This window comes from Muntiacus reevesi, chromosome 14, assembly GCF_963930625.1.
Source record: "Muntiacus reevesi chromosome 14, mMunRee1.1, whole genome shotgun sequence".
NCBI classification, from domain to species: Eukaryota; Metazoa; Chordata; class Mammalia; order Artiodactyla; family Cervidae; genus Muntiacus; species Muntiacus reevesi.
In genome coordinates this window covers 44,843,900-44,861,929 of record NC_089262.1, presented here as the reverse complement: position 1 = coordinate 44,861,929, position 18,030 = coordinate 44,843,900, and the positions used below count along the sequence as shown (strand labels likewise).

Here is an 18,030-nt window from a genome sequence, read left to right as displayed (position 1 = left end):
AGTACAAAAACAGTGAGAGAAAGAGTAAAAATCAAAGAATCAACAGTTTTATTGACAAAGACTCAGGGCAGAGCTTAGGTCTATTAGAGAATTGTTGGTATTATAGACATATGGATACATGAACATTACTTTGGTCTTAAAATCTCAAGTGACAGAACAAATATTCAAAGCATGATGTAGTGTCTCTGTGTGCTCCCCACAAGCTCTGTCATTACATTTAGGTCTGGTACTCATGTGCTTTTTATTAGAAATGTCATTGGATATTTTTTTTTAAGTGTTTAAATAAATACTGAAGTCTGTTTCTTCCTTTCCTTCCCCTGCAGCTTGTAATTCAATTTTATCATGATGACCACTTTTTTGTTCACTCCAGTATCTCTTAATACTTACAAAGATTATTATTTTGTTTTCAGGATTATAGTGTAGAACTATTTGTTTCTTGCAGGCTGCAGCGATGGAGTCAGAGATAAATACTTCCAAAGATTCGGTGATATAAACTATTCCATACTCCAACCAGAGGCGAAGATTCATCTTACAGGTCTTCGAAATGACTATTGTATGTTATTGTTTACAATCATCAATTAAAACATTGAAATGACAAAATGTATCCTGTGCTGTAGCATAAACTTGAAATTTGATTCTGGAAGAAGCAAATGGCCTTGTGCCTCATGCTTAAATGGTGTACCATCCAAATATGTTTAATATTGTGAGTTTTTCATTGTAGAATTTTCATGTTCAGGAATGGGCATTGTTTGTCTTGGTGGGGCACAAGAAACACACATTTTTACTGTAATAAAATGAACTATATAAATGATGACCTACTCTTATGCTTCTATTTTAAACATAGATAAATCTTACCAGTAAACAACCATGTTGGCTGTTTGTCCCTAGTTTCTTCTTATGTCTCAAGCTTGCGATCTAGTTGGGAAGATGAGACTAACCCACATTGAACTGCTGCCAACATGCCAATGTAGAGTATAAACAGTAAATTGTGGGGTATAAGGAGCGGTAAGACTATATATAGTTTGGTGCTCTTTGGAGTTGTCTGGAAAGACTTTGTGGAGATACCAAGACTTGAGATGGGTCTTCAAAAGATGGGTAGACTTGGAGGAGTGGAAAAGAGAAGACAGCATTTTTAGCAATGTTAGCAACATGAACAAAGGCAGGATGTTGGTAATTAATGATAATCAATGGCAGTGAGGAGGATACTTTGGGGAGTGGGGAATAGGGGTTTGATGCAGATTATAGAGAAATTTCAAAGTCTGAAGCAGATTTTTAGATTTGTTGTGGCAATTCTCAACTAGGCGAAACATCAAAGGAAAATTCACGGCAGAGTATGCAGAATGCATTTAGTAGGAGAGTTACGAAAAAGTAAGGGACTATTTTCTCTGCATAAGGAAAAATATATGGGAGGAGGGATAAATTTAAGATTATTCCAAGTTTTGAAGCAGTGGTGTCACCAAGAAGACTAGTTAGCAGAAAAAATGGTATGAGGAGGGAAGACTTTTCTTGCAGTATTACATTTGAGGGAACAGTGAGACATTTAAGAGTTTCTGGGAAATCATTATAAATGAGGTTGGTGAAAGAAGGGAAAGGCTGGAGTGTAGGTCAGATGACTATAGTTGAAGCTGACAGCCAGGTTGAGCTCTTCTGGTGAGGGAGAAAGAGCAGAGGGATGAGGTTTGGTTCTGTGGTACATTTGCAGAGAGGAACGAGCAGGAAAAACACAAAAGCATTAAAGGGAACAGTTCCCCTATCATTCTTCTCCTATACCTCCTTCTCTAAGAGAATTTCTTGCCATGATTAATGAAAACTGAAGAATTCATTTCAAGAGATGTTTAAAAAGCACAGCACTCATATTAAAAAGCAAACAAAAACCTTTTTTCCCCACTTCCCCTTCAGGCCATAACCCCTTTTGTCTCCCTTTGACAGCAAAACCTGTGAAAAGATGTCTATAATTCATAATTTGTTATTTTCTCTCCCCATTTTGTTTTTAATCCTTGCTAGTCAGTTCTTAAATCTCACCATTCCATTGAAACTGTTCTTTGTAACATCACCCCAAATTCTTCACTGCTAAATCTAACAGCCACTTTTTGGAGCTCATTTACTTAACTCTGTCAACCACATTTGAGGCAATTGGTCACTCTTTCTTGTTTTTGTTTTTTTTTTTGCTGATTTCCCTCCTCTTCTGTCTCTTGGCCTCTTAAATTTCAAAGTGCACTAAGTCTCGTTCCTTGGACATTTTTTTTTTCTGACTTCTACATTAGTTGATCTGTTGGCTTTCTGGCTATATCTCCTTGTATTATGTTTTTAGTTATTACTTTAGGGACTGCAATGCAGTCTAAATTTTCTCAGTCTACCTAGAATTACTGCTGCATATTTCACACAATATGTAAAAATCTTGCAGTCATGTGTTTCCCCAACTCTCAGCTTTTTTGGGAGAGTCGCTTTAGTTGTCTATGTTTTAAATCTACATGCATTGAAAACTTAACCATTGTTAAAAGTGTTAGTTTAAAAAGCTATATATATTTGTGTGAGGGAAAAATGGTCCTTATATTTACCCAAATATTTACCGATTATAACATTCCCCTCCATTCCCAAAGGGCCAAATGTTCCTCTTATATAACTTACTTTCAGTAAAAAACCTTCTGTTAGTATTTGCAGATCAGGTCTCTTACTGAAGGCTTCTCTTACCCTTATTGTGATATATTTGCTTGATATAGAATTCTGGCTTGCCAGATATATTTTCAGCATTTTAAAGATGTTACACTGACTTTTGGTCTCTATGGTTTCTGGGGAGCACTCATATGAAACCTTGTTCTCTTGTTTCCAAGACCTGACTCCAATTACATATATGTTAGATACGTTGTCTGCCTACAATGCGGGAAACCCAGGTTCAATCCCTGGGTCGGGAAGATCTCCTGGAGAAGGAATGGCAACCCATTCCAGTATTCTCGCCTGGAAAATCCCATGGACAGAGGAGTCTGGTAGGCTACAGCCCGTGGGGTTGCAGAGTTGAACACGACTGAGTGACTTCACTTTCACTTTTAGATCTGTGGATATTATTCCACCAATCTCTGAGGTTCTGTCCATTTCTTAAAAAAATTTTTCCTCCATGTTTTTTAAATTGGATAATATGAGTTTTCCTTGTACTTACACACTTTGGGGTTAGGCTGAGGTGTGTGTGGGTTCATACACTCACAGAAAAGAGGATGCTTTTCTGTGGTCCTCTCCCCTCCCAGGCTTTCTCCTCACACTTTGGCCACCTTGAGCCCCTTTCTCTGATTTCTTTGACCAGAAACAAGATAGGCTTTCTATTAGAGTTCAAACTACTGCTGTTATTCTATGATTGGGGCTCACCCTCAGTGTAAAGCTATGTAAGGAGAAGAGTGGAAAACTCACCCCTGGGTGGATTGCCTCCCCAAGTTTTCACTTTCTTAACTTGGTTTACCTGCTTTTGCCTATTTTCCAGAGTTCTCAGGTGTTTGTTTGTTTTTCGAATTTTGTTTAGAATTCGTAGTTTGCATTGGTGGGAGGGATGAGCTATAGGGAGCTTAGACTGCTCTGGTGGAACTGGTGAGATTCATAGTTTCATACTGATGTGTATCAATCAGGATAGGAGTTTCTGTCTTGTAAGAAATAAGATCAGGTATGGCTTAATATGTGGTCGTACAGATATGGTTTCTCTGAGCACTCATGTAATTCTTAGAGTGTAAGATAGAGAATACTAAGAACTTCCAGGTATCATAAATAAGCCAGAGACCACCTCTTCTAGATTTACTGTAGTTAGGTTGTCTTTTGCTTAGAAATGATGGTGGCAACTCTCATCTGTATATTCTAGGTCCGAGGATGTCTCCATAAGAATTATGTGCTTTTAAACTTTAATGATCTGTTAGATGAAATCTATGTATTACTTATAATGGTAGATGAAACTGCCAAGTTTTCTAAATGCCTCTAAATAAGTATATAAGAGCATAAATGATAAGCATTATTGCTTATCTTGATATAAGCGTTATTGTATATCTTGATGTAAGATTTTATTCCAGCTTTCATTTTTGAACTTCTAATAATCTGATTGGATCCATGATTCTGTTTTTTAACTGACCGTGGGGAAATTATTAATCTTTCTCCTCTAGCTATAAGTAAAGTTATTTTGTTTGAAAATATTTTTATTTGGCTGTATGATCACCCCAATCTGAAATGCTTTCTTATAGATCTGAATATCATGGACTGGAATTGTCAAAATCTTGTTGCCATAGCCCTTGGATCTTCCGTATACATCTGGAATGGGGATAATCACAACAGAATTGAAAATATATACTTAAGTCTCACTTGTAACTATATATCTTCTGTGTCCTGGATAAAAGAGGGAAACTGCCTGGCAGTTGGCACCAGCGAGGGAGAAGTACAGGTACTGGACAGCTTTTTCTTTCTCATAATGTATTCTGTATAGTTGCTAGATAACTAAGGTTGACTTTTTAAAAGCTTTTTAAAAAAAATATGGACCAGTTTTAAAATCTTTATTGAATTTGGTACAGCATTGCTTCTGTTTTACGTTTTGTTTCTTTGGCTGCAAGGCATGTGGGGTCTAAGCCCCCTGACCAGGGATCAAACCCATACCTTCTCCATTGGAAGCGAAGTCTTAACCACTGGACCACAGGGGAGGTCCCTAAGATTGACTTTTAATAACAGGTTATGATAAAATAAAGAAACTTATAGTAGATGTGGTGCTTGAAGCTATGGGGAGTAAGAGGTTATGCCATTCTGGGTCTTCCCTGAATGCTGTTTAATGAGGACATAGGGATACTCTGCTTTGTTTTTTCACAGAATCTTTCTTTGTGTCAATTTCCTTTTATCCCCTCATTTTTTTCTCTCAAACTAAAGTTGGGCTTATGAGAGCCCCAGTTTTTAGAACTTTGGAGAGAAGTCCTAAAACTGAAATAGATAACCTTCCAGTCCTCCTTTCTTACCGAAAGCCAAAATCAGGAGTTACTTAAAAGTAGTGAATTTTTTTCTAATAGGCTATCTAAAATGGGAGCTTAGCAAGTTTCTATCAATCTATCTTATTTTTCATGTGTTATTATTATTGTTTATTAGCAACAGATAAACAATGTTGCTTGGGTGCCCAATGACTTTGGAAGGCCACAGATGGCTCTACTGTTTTTTCATCTGTAATGATCCTATGAGGGTCATGTCATGATTTCTTCTTATGCCAAAGTTCTCATTCCTAATATGGGTTACAATATTTTTTATAGCTGGCAGGAAAGGAGTCTCTTAGCAGTAAATGGATTTCCTGACTTTAGAAATTGTGTAGGCACTGAAATTTTATTTGTTAATAACTGTAAGTGGATTTCCAGCTTTGGAATTCCCATGGTTTGAAGGAACTAGAAGTGATTCTCAACTTTTTGCAGCAGACTGAATTCACCTAAGGAACTTTAAAATAAATGCTGTATGCCCAGGCTCTTACTCCCACCATTGAATCAGAATATCTAGCACCCAAACTCTGCTCCCTGGATGATCCAAATATGCAGACAGCATTGAAAACTGCTTTAGGGTTAGAGGTACTGAACTTAGCACAAGAGCTGGCTGTATCAACACTAACTGGCTATTAGCTCTTTGAGAAGATTGTGGGTTGTGAAAATGCTACATAACCATGCTTTTTCATTTTTTTTCAGTTATGGGATGTGGTCACTAAAAAGCGACTGAGAAATATGCTTGGCCATTTATCAGTAGTTGGGGCTCTAAGCTGGAATCATTATATCCTCAGCAGGTGAGAAGCATCTCATTGGAACCAATTACGTTTGCATCACCAATTGATTACAGGTGAACAGAACTATAAAATTTGAAACCAAAACCAAAGTAAAACCAGACAGACATGATTAGTAACAGTCATGATCCTGCCATAACTGTCAGCTGTTCAGACCTGGTGATGTAAGTGGTCCAGGGGCCATGTGTTCCATGGTGGCTCTGTGTCTGCAGCGTGTGCTCCTACTGGGATTGTGAGGCTCAAGATTTACAGGTGAAATGATTGTTAAAGTAAAATGTAAAACTTTGTTTAAGCAGAAAGTTTCTCTGTAACAAGTAATACTTGCTAGAGGGATATTTTGTTGAAATCAGTATTTATTGATGTCAGTATCACTAATGGGGAATATGTTAAGCTCTCTGGGGGCATAATTCCAATTCACAGACCCACAGAGGTTAGAGCTGGAAGGAAGGAACCTCATAGAATAACCAGTTCAGTGATTCTCAAACTTGACCATGTGTCAGAATGGCCTGGAATGCTCCTCAAAACCCAGATTGCTGCCCTTTCTCTGAGAATTTGAGATTCAGTAGGTCTGATGTTGGGCTGACAATATACATTTCTAATTTCTCAAGTGATGTTGATGCTTCGTCACTTTTGAGAACTAGTGATTTAGTTGTCTAACTACTTTTTGACTAGAAAAGTTAAGTGACTTGTCCCTGTGAGTCTACATAATCAGTCTAAATATTTATTTAATAAGTCATTCATCTTCATACTGTGTTTCTTAAATAAAACTCAAAGCCTTCTACAATTTCTTTCAGTAGCTCAGATGTAAATTGAGATTTCAAAACTTTGTGATTATAGCCATACTTAAAACTACTTATGCAAAATGCCCTTATAAAGGAATAAATATTTACCCTGAGGCGTTGTTGCAGCCAAGTCAATTCTACACTTGGGTTCCTTTTACAATCTACACTGGGTAAGTTTAGTTTCATTATCCATGAGGAATTTGAGCAAATATTTTCTTAGAATAATAGCAGCTAAAACGTCTGCCTGTAATGCGGGAGAGCTGGGTTCGATCCCTGGATCGGGAAGATCCCCTGGAGAAGGAAATGGCAACCCACTCCAGTACTCTTGCCTGGAAAATCCCATGGATGGAGGAGCTTGGTAGGTACAGTCTTTGGGGTTGCAAAGAGTTGGACACGAGTAAGCGACTTCACTTTCAAAATGTTTGGAGTACTCTGTGCTAACTCTTGATGTATATAACTGTATTTTAATATCTACAATAATACTACAAAGTGGTTTGTATCCCTCGTACCCTCTTTTTTTGAGGAGTAAACTGTGACAGCTGCCTGAGGTCACATGGTTAGCATAAGGGGAAGAGTCAGGTTTTGAACCAGGTGGTCTGGCTGCCGAGTCTGTGTAGTTCATCAGAATGCTATTCAGGGCTGAGCCTAAGTAGTTTTTTAAGAATCTGACACTGGATTTTGAGAAATTTCAAGAAATAATTGTAGGCACTTATTTACTTTCTCCGTGGAGAAAACTAGTGCAGAAATCATTATCCGTGTCACTCATTATCTTTGAGTGATAGGACCTTTATCATCATTTGGATCCAAATCACTGAGAGTAGAGACATTATCCAGTGATTTTGAATCATATTGCAGTTTGTTGTGACTTTCAGATAGTTTTATAATCTTTTTAGATGATAATAGAATAAACAAGTAGTTCTGCAGATTACTAGAAAAAGGAAACAATACGTTTCTATGTCTAACAGATATATGGTATATGCACCATTTCATTGAGATAACATGAGGTATTGAATTCCAGAAAAGTAATATTTCCTGTGTCCAATACATAAACTACGATCTGGGAAAATATGATAATCTTCTAAATTTATCTTTTCCATGCCTGTCTGCATCATATTAAAGCCATTGGAGATATCTATCAAAGGATATATTTTTAATATCCAGATTTGAAACTGTCAGACAAATCTACTTAACTTGTGAGAAGAATCACCCAGACAATATACTTCATCCTTATTAAGTCAAGAAATATCCATGTTTTGAATCTATCCTAAGGGGTTTTTCAAGAGCATGAACAATACTTCTCTTCATGTTATGCTTATGCAGCAATAGGGCTCAAGTTCTCTGTCCTAACCTGCCCCTTTACCTCTTGGCAGTGGGTCGAGACTGGGCCGTGTTTATCATCATGACGTTCGGGTAGCCCAGCACCATGTTGGAACTCTTCAACACAAACAAGCTGTGTGTGGGCTGAAGTGGGCGCCCAGTGGCAAGCTGCTTTCCAGTGGCTGTAGTGATGGACTGCTAACTATATGGCCCCATGATCCAGGTGCACACACACAGGGCCACCCACTAAAAGTCATCCATCGGCCTACAGCAGTCAAGGTAAGAAATTCAACAGTTTTGAAAGGTATGCTTGGGCTGGTGGTTAAGCATTGGGGTCATCTGGTGAAAAGGTTAGTTAAAATATAGCTTTGATAAAGTGACAAGGCAAAAGCTCTCTTGCAGAGAGCTGCTTCCTGCAAGGAGCTGCTTATATTCTTAGATGTCTTATCAGAAATACAGTGAATTAAACTGTGAAATACAGTGAATTAAGATATTGTCGACTACACATTGGCACTTGCCATTGGCTCTTGCCATCTACCTCTATAAGAATTAAATCATGTACCGCTGCAGCTGCTAATTTTCAATACCCCCTGAAGGACTTCCCTGGTGGCTCAGATGGTAAAGAATCTGCCTGCAATGTGGGAGACCCAGGTTTGATCCCTAGGTCAGGAAGATCCCCTGGAGAAGATAATACCTACTCACTCCAGTATTCTTGCCTGGAGAATCCCATGGACAGAGGAGCCTGGCAGGCTACAGTCCATGGGATCACAAAGAGTCGGACACGACTGAAGTGACTTAGCGTGAAAGGAGTTCAGGGTGAAGAACAGAAATGAAGCAGTGTGCTTGGGGAAAACAGGCAGAACAGGTCTTAAGATAGTTCAGGAGCTGATTTTTTGAGCCCAATTCTTATATCTCCCACATCTAGAAAAGCACTAAAATCCTTCATGGTGACGACTGCTCCTTGTGACTAGCAGAAACCTACATTAGAAAATAGGTGCTTGAGTGCATGTACTCCCCCTTCACCAAGATCACATATATACTGACCTTCCCTCTACCTCTTTGGAGTAGTTTCTCAGAGGTATCTGAGCTGCTGTCTCCTGGGCTATCGTCCTTATTTTGCCCCAAGTAAAACTTACTCATAACTCTTCCTGCTGTGCATTTTTTTAAGTTGACAATAGAGTTTCTGGAAACTTGAACAAGCCAAGCCTTGTGGCATCTACTACCTGGGGAATCATAAGAACAGTCACTAGTGTAAATGTTCTTGCAGGCACCGCAGACTAACCAATTAGTGTAACGAGCAGACTGCAGATGTTGACATCTGTGTGATTCTGCTCATGATGGAGCTTCTAGTTTTGCCAAAACAGCCTGTTTGTAGTAAAAGCTAATTAGAAATAGGATACTGAAGAGAATGATTACTAATAAATATAAAAAATAACTAATATTCATCCTGTGGTAAAACTGAGGTTCCTGGGCTCAGGAGAATTTCTCAGTTTCTTCAAATTATATACAAAATTTTGTTTTTACTGAAACAACTCTCTTATTCAGCCCAGTAAGGGGTGTAACGGAATGGTTATTTGAAAAAGACAAGGCAGGTAACCATGAGAAATAGTACACATATATTGTAAATCTTTAAATTCAATTTATTTTATTCAGCAAATATTTCATTTCAATTCAATTTTAATTTCAAAATTAAATTGTACATTTATTCATAATACAAGGCCAAGGTCTTTACTTTGAATGAAGTTTGGCCGATTAGAGCTCTTCGCTGTCTTTCTTGTATGAACTACAATCATATTTCATTGTCTGTGGTTTCTAATTATATTTATTCTGATATCTATTTTTATGTAACAAATTACCCTGAATCCTAGTGGCTGGCTTAACATAATTATTTTATTATCTTTTATGGTTTCTGTGGGTCAGACTTTAGGAAGGGCTCTTCTGAGCAGTCTGGCTCAGGGTCTCTCATGAGGTTGCAGTCAGGCAGTGACTGAAGCTGGAAGTGCTAGGAGCTGGGACAGTGTTGACTGGCCAGTCATCCTTCCCTCTTCATGTGGTCTCAGAGCTCCTCTACATTTTTAGCCTAGTCTTACCACATGGGCTTCCTTACCACCGGCTGCCTTAAGAGAGGTGGACTTCGTGGTTCAGGGCAGCAGGGCCAGTGCTTCAGAGAGCAAGGTGCAAGTGACATGGTTAGGGCAAGCACGCTGACTGAAACCGCCCACCCTGGCCAGGCACATAGTAACCATTTGCGTGAGTTGTTTTAGACAGGAGGTCCTGGTAAGGAACACGGAACTAATAAGCCACCTCCAACTGGAAGAGCTCAGGAAAGGTCAAAAGGAGACACCACAGGTCCGACTACCTCCCAGAATCCTTCTCTCTGGCATCCGTCTGGGCTGAACAAGACATGCACCACCAGGAAGGACTCTGAGTCGGATGATTGGCTAAAGACAACCCAGAAACTAATCCCATCACCATAAAACCGGAGACTGTGAGCCACTGACAGAGCAGCTCTCCTGGGTTCCCTTGCCTACTGCTCTCCACCCGGGTGCCCTTTCCCAATAAAATCTCTTGTTTTGTCAGCACATGTGTCTCCTCGTACAATGCATTTCTGAGTGTTAGATAAGAGCCCAGTTTCAGGCCCGGAAGGGTTCCCCCTTCCTGCAACAGCATCACCTTTTATGACCCAATTCCAGAAGTCATGTAGTGACACTTTTGGTGCATTCAGTTGTTTGCAAGCCAGTCCCAAGCCCTCCCAGATTCAAAGGGAGGAGAATGAGATTCTATATATTGATGGAGGATATTGGCAAAGTTTCTAGAAGGGCAAGTGGGATGGGAGATTAAGTTTTAATGATAAATGAGCTTAAACTGAGGATGAGATGAGTCTACTCATCTGATCCTGGTGTAAAAAGTTACTACTATTTGGAAAAATTTATGTCAGCACTTCTGAAGCTTGGAATTTACCAAAAAATAATATATTGGAAACAAAGACATATGCCAGAATATATTCATTAGAGTATTCTTTATAAAAACAAAGAGTACAACCCCCCACCCCACAACTTTCTCCAAAAAGCTCAACCCAACCCACTGCAAACCAAATGAAAATAAGATGAAGATCAGGGAATTCCTTGGTGGTATGGTGGTTAGGACTCTGCACTTGCACTGCTGGGGGCCCGGGTTTGAGCCCTTGTTGGCAAACTAAGATCCCACAAGCTGCACGTGGTGCAGCCAAAAAAATATTGCCATTTGGAAAAAAAACAAATGAAAAAAAAATCAACCTGAGTGCAGCACGAGAACAAACATTAATTAGAGTATAATAACATAATAGAATATTGTGGGATAATTAAAAATTATAATTATGAAAAATATGTTAAACATGGGAAACTATAAGTGAAAACGTCAGGATTAGCAGTAGTAATTTATAACTAAAGAATAGGCAATTTTATTTTCTAAAATGTATTAGTGAGAGGATTAACAGCCTTGGTAGGAAGGCTGGAGGTCCCCAGGTGGCCGGAGGAAATAAACTGCAAGTGGCAGAAGTTTTTTTTTTCTTTTCTCTTCTAATCCTGTCTTGTCATGGCAACACCCAATTCAACCTGAACTTAACTTTTCTCAAACCTTGAGCTAAACAATGTGATTTTTCTTATGGAAATGTTAACATAGTTTTTCTTAAGCTATGTTAATGAAACTATGTATTTTCCTTGGAATCTGCCTTTCTTCAAATTGGTTCCCCTAAGACTCAAACCTTGAACTGATAATGGATCAACAAACCAGTACCTCTTACTCATGGAAATGTTCTCTTAAGCTATGTTAAGGAAACTATGTATTTGCTTGGAGATCTGCCCTTCTTCAAGATTCATGTCAATTACTTTATGACTGGGGATGACTCACTTTGTGTCAGTGCTATCTCAAATGCATGTTGTGGGAGAGGGGCCTGGTGCAACTCTCTCGGTTTTGAGGTGTTCCTTTATTCGATTAGCAAGTTGCTAACAGGTACAAAACACCTTGCTAAAAGCTAGCAAGGGGGCATTGTTTCTGTCCCCTTCTGATGTTTGTGTCAGAAGCTTTCTCCATTTTATACTTCAATAAAGCTTTGCTACACAAAAGCTCTGAGTGATCAAGCCTTGTCTCTGGCCCTGGATTGAATCCCTCTCTTCCAGAGGACATGAATCCTGGTGTCGTTCATAGCTCGTAGCAGCAACCTTTCATTAGGATTTGAAACATAAGATTTTTGTGTTGCGAGCAAGCAGGTATAGCTCTCCATTCTCTTCTGTTCCCTTCTCTGACCTAGAACCTAAGGACACAGGTAGACAAACCAGAGGAAGACTGCATTTGGTGATCAGATTCTAGAGGTACATGTCAACTATTTTAGCAGCAGATTTTTTGCCCCTTTGGATATGTTGAATGTAGTTTTTCAAACATATTATTGTGTAATTTTTCTGTTTGAAATACTTGCACTCGTTACCTAAATTTGAAGAAGACACCAATAGGTGATTTCTAGTCCATGAGAAGTATTCTCTGGAGAGGGCTGTAGCTCTTGCCTTTGGATCAGAGGTTCTGGAGATCTGCCATGGGAGCAGAACTCTGGAACTTCTGGTTATATGTGTGCATCTCATTCATGAGTTCACCTCCAAAGCTGACCTGCCTCTGTGATTATTTGAAACTTTAAAGGCCATTGATTGGTGTCCCTGGCAGACTGAAGTCCTCGCTGTTGGAGGAGGAATGAAGGATGGATGCTTATACATCCTGGACATAAATACTGGACAGAGCATCCAGACCTCAAGCACAAACTCACAGGTAAATGTCTTTCCTGGAGTTCACCTTCGTTCTGATCTTCTAGAATCTTGTGAAAATAATATATGATAGAGCATAGCACCCAAACACACCTCTCTTTAGCTGCTGAATCTATAGGAGTTTCAACTCCTAAGAGGTCTTTTTTTTTTGTGAAACCCTTTTCACCTGTGAGTTGCAAGTTATTTTAACTTGTGTATCTTTTTTTTTTCCTTTTTTTTTTTTTTTTTTCCATTTTCTTTCTCAGCTTTGCTTTAACTGTGAAACTTGGGAGCAGTCTGACTGGACAATGATCATGCTGTTGTCGTTCAGTAGCTAAGTTGTATCCGACTCTTTGCAACCCTCCGTGGACTACAGCACACCAGACTTCCCTGTGCATCACTAGCTCCCTGAGTTTCCTTAAACTCACATCCTTTGAGTTGATGATGCCATCCAACCATCTCATCCTCTGTTGCCCCCTTCTCCTCCTGCCTCAGTCTTTCCCAGCATCAGGGTCTTTTCCAATGAGTCAGTTCTTTGCATCAGGTGGCCAAAGTATTGGACCTTCAGCTTCAGCATCAGTCCTTTCAATGAATATTCAGGGTTGATTTCCTTTAGGATTGACTGGTTTAATCTCCTTGCAGTCCAAGGGTCTGTTTAGAGTCTTCTCCAGCACCACAATTCGAAAACATCAGTTCTTCGATGTTCAGCCTTTTTCATGGTCAACTGTCACATTCACACATGACTACGGGATAAACCATAGGTTTGACTATATGGACCTCTGTCGGCAAAGTGATGTCTCTGCTTTTTAACACACTGTCTTGTTTTGTCATAGCTTTATTTCCAAGGAGCAAGTGTCTTTTCATTTAATGGCTGCAGTCACTGACTGCAGTGACTTTGGAGCCCAAGAAAATAAAATAATCATAGTCCACTTCAATTCATAGGTTCATTGTGCCTAAGTCTCTTTGTATATTTAGTTTTTTGTTGCTTTGGGATAAACTTTCCTGGAACTAACATAATTCCTCTAATACCCTAACCTTATATGTAGACTGGAAAGTAGATGTGGACAGAACATACTGCCTAGACCTAGTTTAAAATGCTTTCAATGAATCAGAAATTGCCATAATTCTGTATTTTGGGGGGGGGGGTCATTATTACAGATTTGTTCCCTAACCTGGCTACCTAAGACAAAGGAGATTACAACTGGCCAAGGTTCTCCCAAGAATGATGTGACTATGTGGACCTGTCCTAGTCTGGCCAGGTCACGTGGATTTTTTGGTAAGTATATAGGTAGGTAAAATGACATGCACCTATTGCAAGGTGAGCTGTTATTGATGGAAAAAGCCATGGGTGGAAGATTTTCTTCTTCTAGTTCTTTGAAGTGTATATTTTATCAGAGGAAAATACCCTACTTACCACACCTCAGGGATAGATGAGTGTTTCTGAATTTGACTAAGATTTTTCATCAGTTATAATGGTCATTTTTTTTTGCATAATGTAGGGATGATGAAGTGATAATTGTGGGCAGTTTTCAAACTGTGTTTCTGAACTCTGGAGTTAGCATTGTAACTTATTTTACCCTATTTGGAAGAAGAACCAACAGTGTTGTAATGTTTGGAAGTTAAGAAAATATGAAAAGGGTGACATTATTCTATGTGGGAAGACCATTCCAGAACATGAGATTCTGGGGGAGCCTCTGCCCTTTCAAGACAGACTGATGTTGTTTCCTGGTGTGGTTCTGTAAACACTTACTGGCTACTTCTTGAGAGCAAGACTGCATGATGGAGAACAAGACTCAGGCCTTGTTCTTAAGAGTCTTAAACTATCTTTGGGTGCAATCTGAAATATTAAGTGGGGGCTGAGGAAAATAGAAGTGTTGGTTGTTGAAGGAACAGGGCACTGACATCCAGTCTCTTGTAGACCTCTGATTATATATTCTGTCTTCTTCCTTTTGCCACTCAACTCATTTTCTGGTCATCCCTGAAATGTATTTATTCAACATTTATTTATTAATATTAAGCATCTATTATGTACGGCAACTTTGATGGTGCTGGGCATACACAGGTGAACCAGACAGGCAATATCCTTACCATCATGGAGCCTATACTTCTGTGGGAGAAGATAGACAAAAATCAAATATATATGATATTATATGGTGATGATGCCATGACTCTCTGGAGATTCTGGGAATGTTATTTGGCAACGACAAAACACCTTAACAGAGGGTCTTCCTGCTTCTGCTGCTCATCCTGGCTGGAGCTCTGGTTAGCCTCAAAATAACTTCCTATCCTTCAGCTGTTATACTGTGTGACTTGGTGAATAAAAATACAGACAGCTCTTGACAGAGCCACTTCAGTGCCAGGATGGGTGTAGGAGAAGCATGAAGTGGTCCTTTGCATATATTAATTACAATTTACCAGACCTTTTTAGTTTATGGAAACATTTTAAATCAAGCCTTAAAACCTAGGTGGGAGTACTGATAGATAACTTTTGCATGAATTTGCTGATGCTCAGAATAGAGAAGGTATTAGTGCTTTTATTTTTTTTTTTTCTGTTTTTCTGGTCATAATAAGTTATACTTTTTAATGATTTGTGAATTTTTTTAATATTAGACAGCAGAGAGTATATTTAACCCTTTCTACTTCCTTTAAAATGTTTTTGGTTGGAGAAGATGCAGTTAATTTTGAACTTTTAGACACTAATTTTCATCTCTGACTCAGTAGTTTCTTCTATGTACAATATTTCCCCAAAATATTTAGCAGGAAGATTGTTTTACAAATGCACATCATGTGGTCAGATAAATTTGGAAATTCTGAGTTAAATAAGAGCAGATTTTCTTTCTTAATGATGTCTCAAAGCCTTTGATACATTACATGTATTGGGACTCCTAGAGGAACCATTTGGTGTTTCCCAAGCGCATTGGGAAGTCTTTGTATGGGAACATCTCAAGATCTTGCTCTGTGAACACCCTTCAGGGGGCAATGCCACATGGTGTGGGGCTGCTGAGGTCTTCAGCTTCTATGTGTTTTTACTGTGAGTCAGTATTTCCATCGTGGGTCAAGATCAGCATTGAAAAAAAAGAAATAGTATGGTATAGAATGGAAAAATGGAAAAGTAGGTTTTACTTTATGAAACTTTTGTCCTTGTTATCAATACATTTGCATGTATATTTATGAGGTCACCACATGTAGTTTTGACAATGAATTGTGGTCAAAAAGCTGGAAAGAAGCTATTCTCAATTATGGTCATGCTTTCAGTAATTCTTATCCTGTTACGCACAGTCATAATTCTCTGAAGGAAAATTTTAGTTAAAGAGGTTCTTATCCATCTGACTATAGGAGAAAGATGCCTAATAATTTCCCCTCCTACCCGCTCCGCCAACCCCCCCACCCCCACCGCCAAGGCTGAAATTTCTAAGCTTTGAAACAGTGGTAGGTGACTTTCTAGCTTATAAGTGAGATCTGGCCTTTGATTAGGTTCCATCAGTCCATCACACATGCGTCAGTACATGGCCTCATTTATGGCTGTTGCTGCATAAAGAAAACCAACCTGTCAATACTTCCAGTGACAGTACTCTTGGAACGTGGGGATGTAGATTCTAAAGAAGAACTTCATCTGAAATAGGTGGCATTTCCTTCTATCCTATAAACTAAGATTGTCATGAATGTGAAAGAAGTATTTCAAGAATGCTTTTGTTTCCATCCAAAGACCATTTTCCTAACAAGTTCTGGAAGTAGCTGTCCATCTTTTAAATGAAGATATTTTTCAAAGTCTGTTTTATAAAAGATTTGGGACTTTCCCCCTGTTACTCCTTTTTCCACTTTCTCTCCCTCCTTCCTTTTCATCTTAATGCACATAATAAAGAATGCATGAGTATTTATCACTGATTATATTTATTGAATAGAATTTTCTTTTTAGGTTTAATTTTAAAGCATTGGTATCAGTTCAGTTTAGTTGCCCAGTCGTGTCCGACTCTTTGCAACCCCATGAATCACAGCACGCCAGGCCTCCCTGTCCATCACCAACTCCCAGAGTCCACCCAAACCCATGCCCATTGTGTCGGTGATGCCATCCAACCACCTCATCCTTCATTGTCCCCTTCTCCTCCTGCCTTCAATCTTTCCCAGCATCAGGGTCTTTTCAAATGAGTCAGCTCTCCGCATAAGATAGCCAAAGTATTGGAGTTTCAGCTTCAACATCGGTCCCTCCAATTAACCCAGGATTAATCTCCTTTAGGGCGGACTGGTTGGATCTCCTTGCAGTCCAAGGGACTCTCAAGAGTCTTCTCCAACATCACAGTTCAAAAGCATCAATTCTTCTGCGCTCAACTTTCTTTATAGTCCAGCTCTCACATCCATACATGACTACTGGAAAAACCATAGCTTTGACTAGATGGACCTTTGTTGGCAAAGGAATGTCTCTGCTTTTTAATATGCTGTCTAGGTTGGTCATAACTTTCCTTCCAAGGAGTAAGCATCTTTTAATTTCATGACTGTAATACCATCCGCAGTGATTTTGGAGCCCAGAAAAATAAAATCAGCCACTGTTTCCACTGTTTCTCCGTCTATTTGCCACAAAGTGATGGGACCAGATGCCATGATATTAGTTTTCTGAATATTGAGCTTTAAGTCAACTTTTTCACTCTCCTCTTTCACTTTCATCAAGAGGCTCTTTAGTTCTTCTTCACTTTCTGCCATAAGGGTGGTGTCATCTGCATATCTGAAGTTATTGATATTTTTCCCGGCAATCTTGATTCCAGCTTGTGCTTCTTCCAGTCCAGCACTTCTTATGATGTACTCTGCATAAAGTTAAATGAGCAGGATGACAATATACAGCCTTGATGTACTCCTTTTCCTATTTGGAACCAGTCTGTTGGTCCATGTCCAGTTCTAACTGTTGCTTCCTTGCCTGTATACAGTTTTTTCAAGAGGCAGGTCAGGTGGTCTGGTATTCCCATCTCTTTCAGAATTTTCCACAGTTTATTGTGATCCACACAGTCAAAGGCTTTGGCATAGTCACTAAAGCAGAAATAGATGTTTTTCTGGAACTCTCTTGCTTTTTCGATGATCCAGTGGATGTTGGCAATTTGATCTCTGGTTCCTCTGCCTTTTCTAAAACCAGCTTGAACATCTGGAAGTTCACGGTTCACATATTGCTGAAGCCTGGCTTGGAGAACTTTGAGCATTACTTTATTAGAGTGTGAGATGAGTGCAATTGTGCAGTAGTTTGAGCATTCTTTGGCATTACCTTTCTTTGGGATTGGAATGAAAACTGACCTTTTCCAGTCCTGTGGCCACTGCTGAGTTTTCCAAATTTCCTAACTAAATTAGGTTGCTTTTCATTTATATGTCTTGTGTGTGTGTGTGTGTGTGTGTGTGTGTGTGTGTGTGTGTGAGTACT

At 39.2% G+C, this 18,030-nt stretch overlaps 1 protein-coding gene across 1 annotated transcript in view; it reads left to right on the top strand.

The window, feature by feature from the left end:
• The window catches only part of CDC20B (cell division cycle 20B), a 59,384-nt gene that overhangs the window by 39,013 nt on the left and 2,341 nt on the right, over window positions 1–18,030 (top strand). The window contains exons 6-11 of the mRNA XM_065905304.1: window positions 443–553; window positions 4,212–4,408; window positions 5,673–5,767; window positions 7,917–8,142; window positions 12,532–12,657; window positions 13,791–13,908. Coding sequence (XP_065761376.1) covers window positions 443–553; window positions 4,212–4,408; window positions 5,673–5,767; window positions 7,917–8,142; window positions 12,532–12,657; window positions 13,791–13,908 — 873 coding nt within the window. The remainder of the gene's footprint in view (window positions 1–442; window positions 554–4,211; window positions 4,409–5,672; window positions 5,768–7,916; window positions 8,143–12,531; window positions 12,658–13,790; window positions 13,909–18,030) is intronic.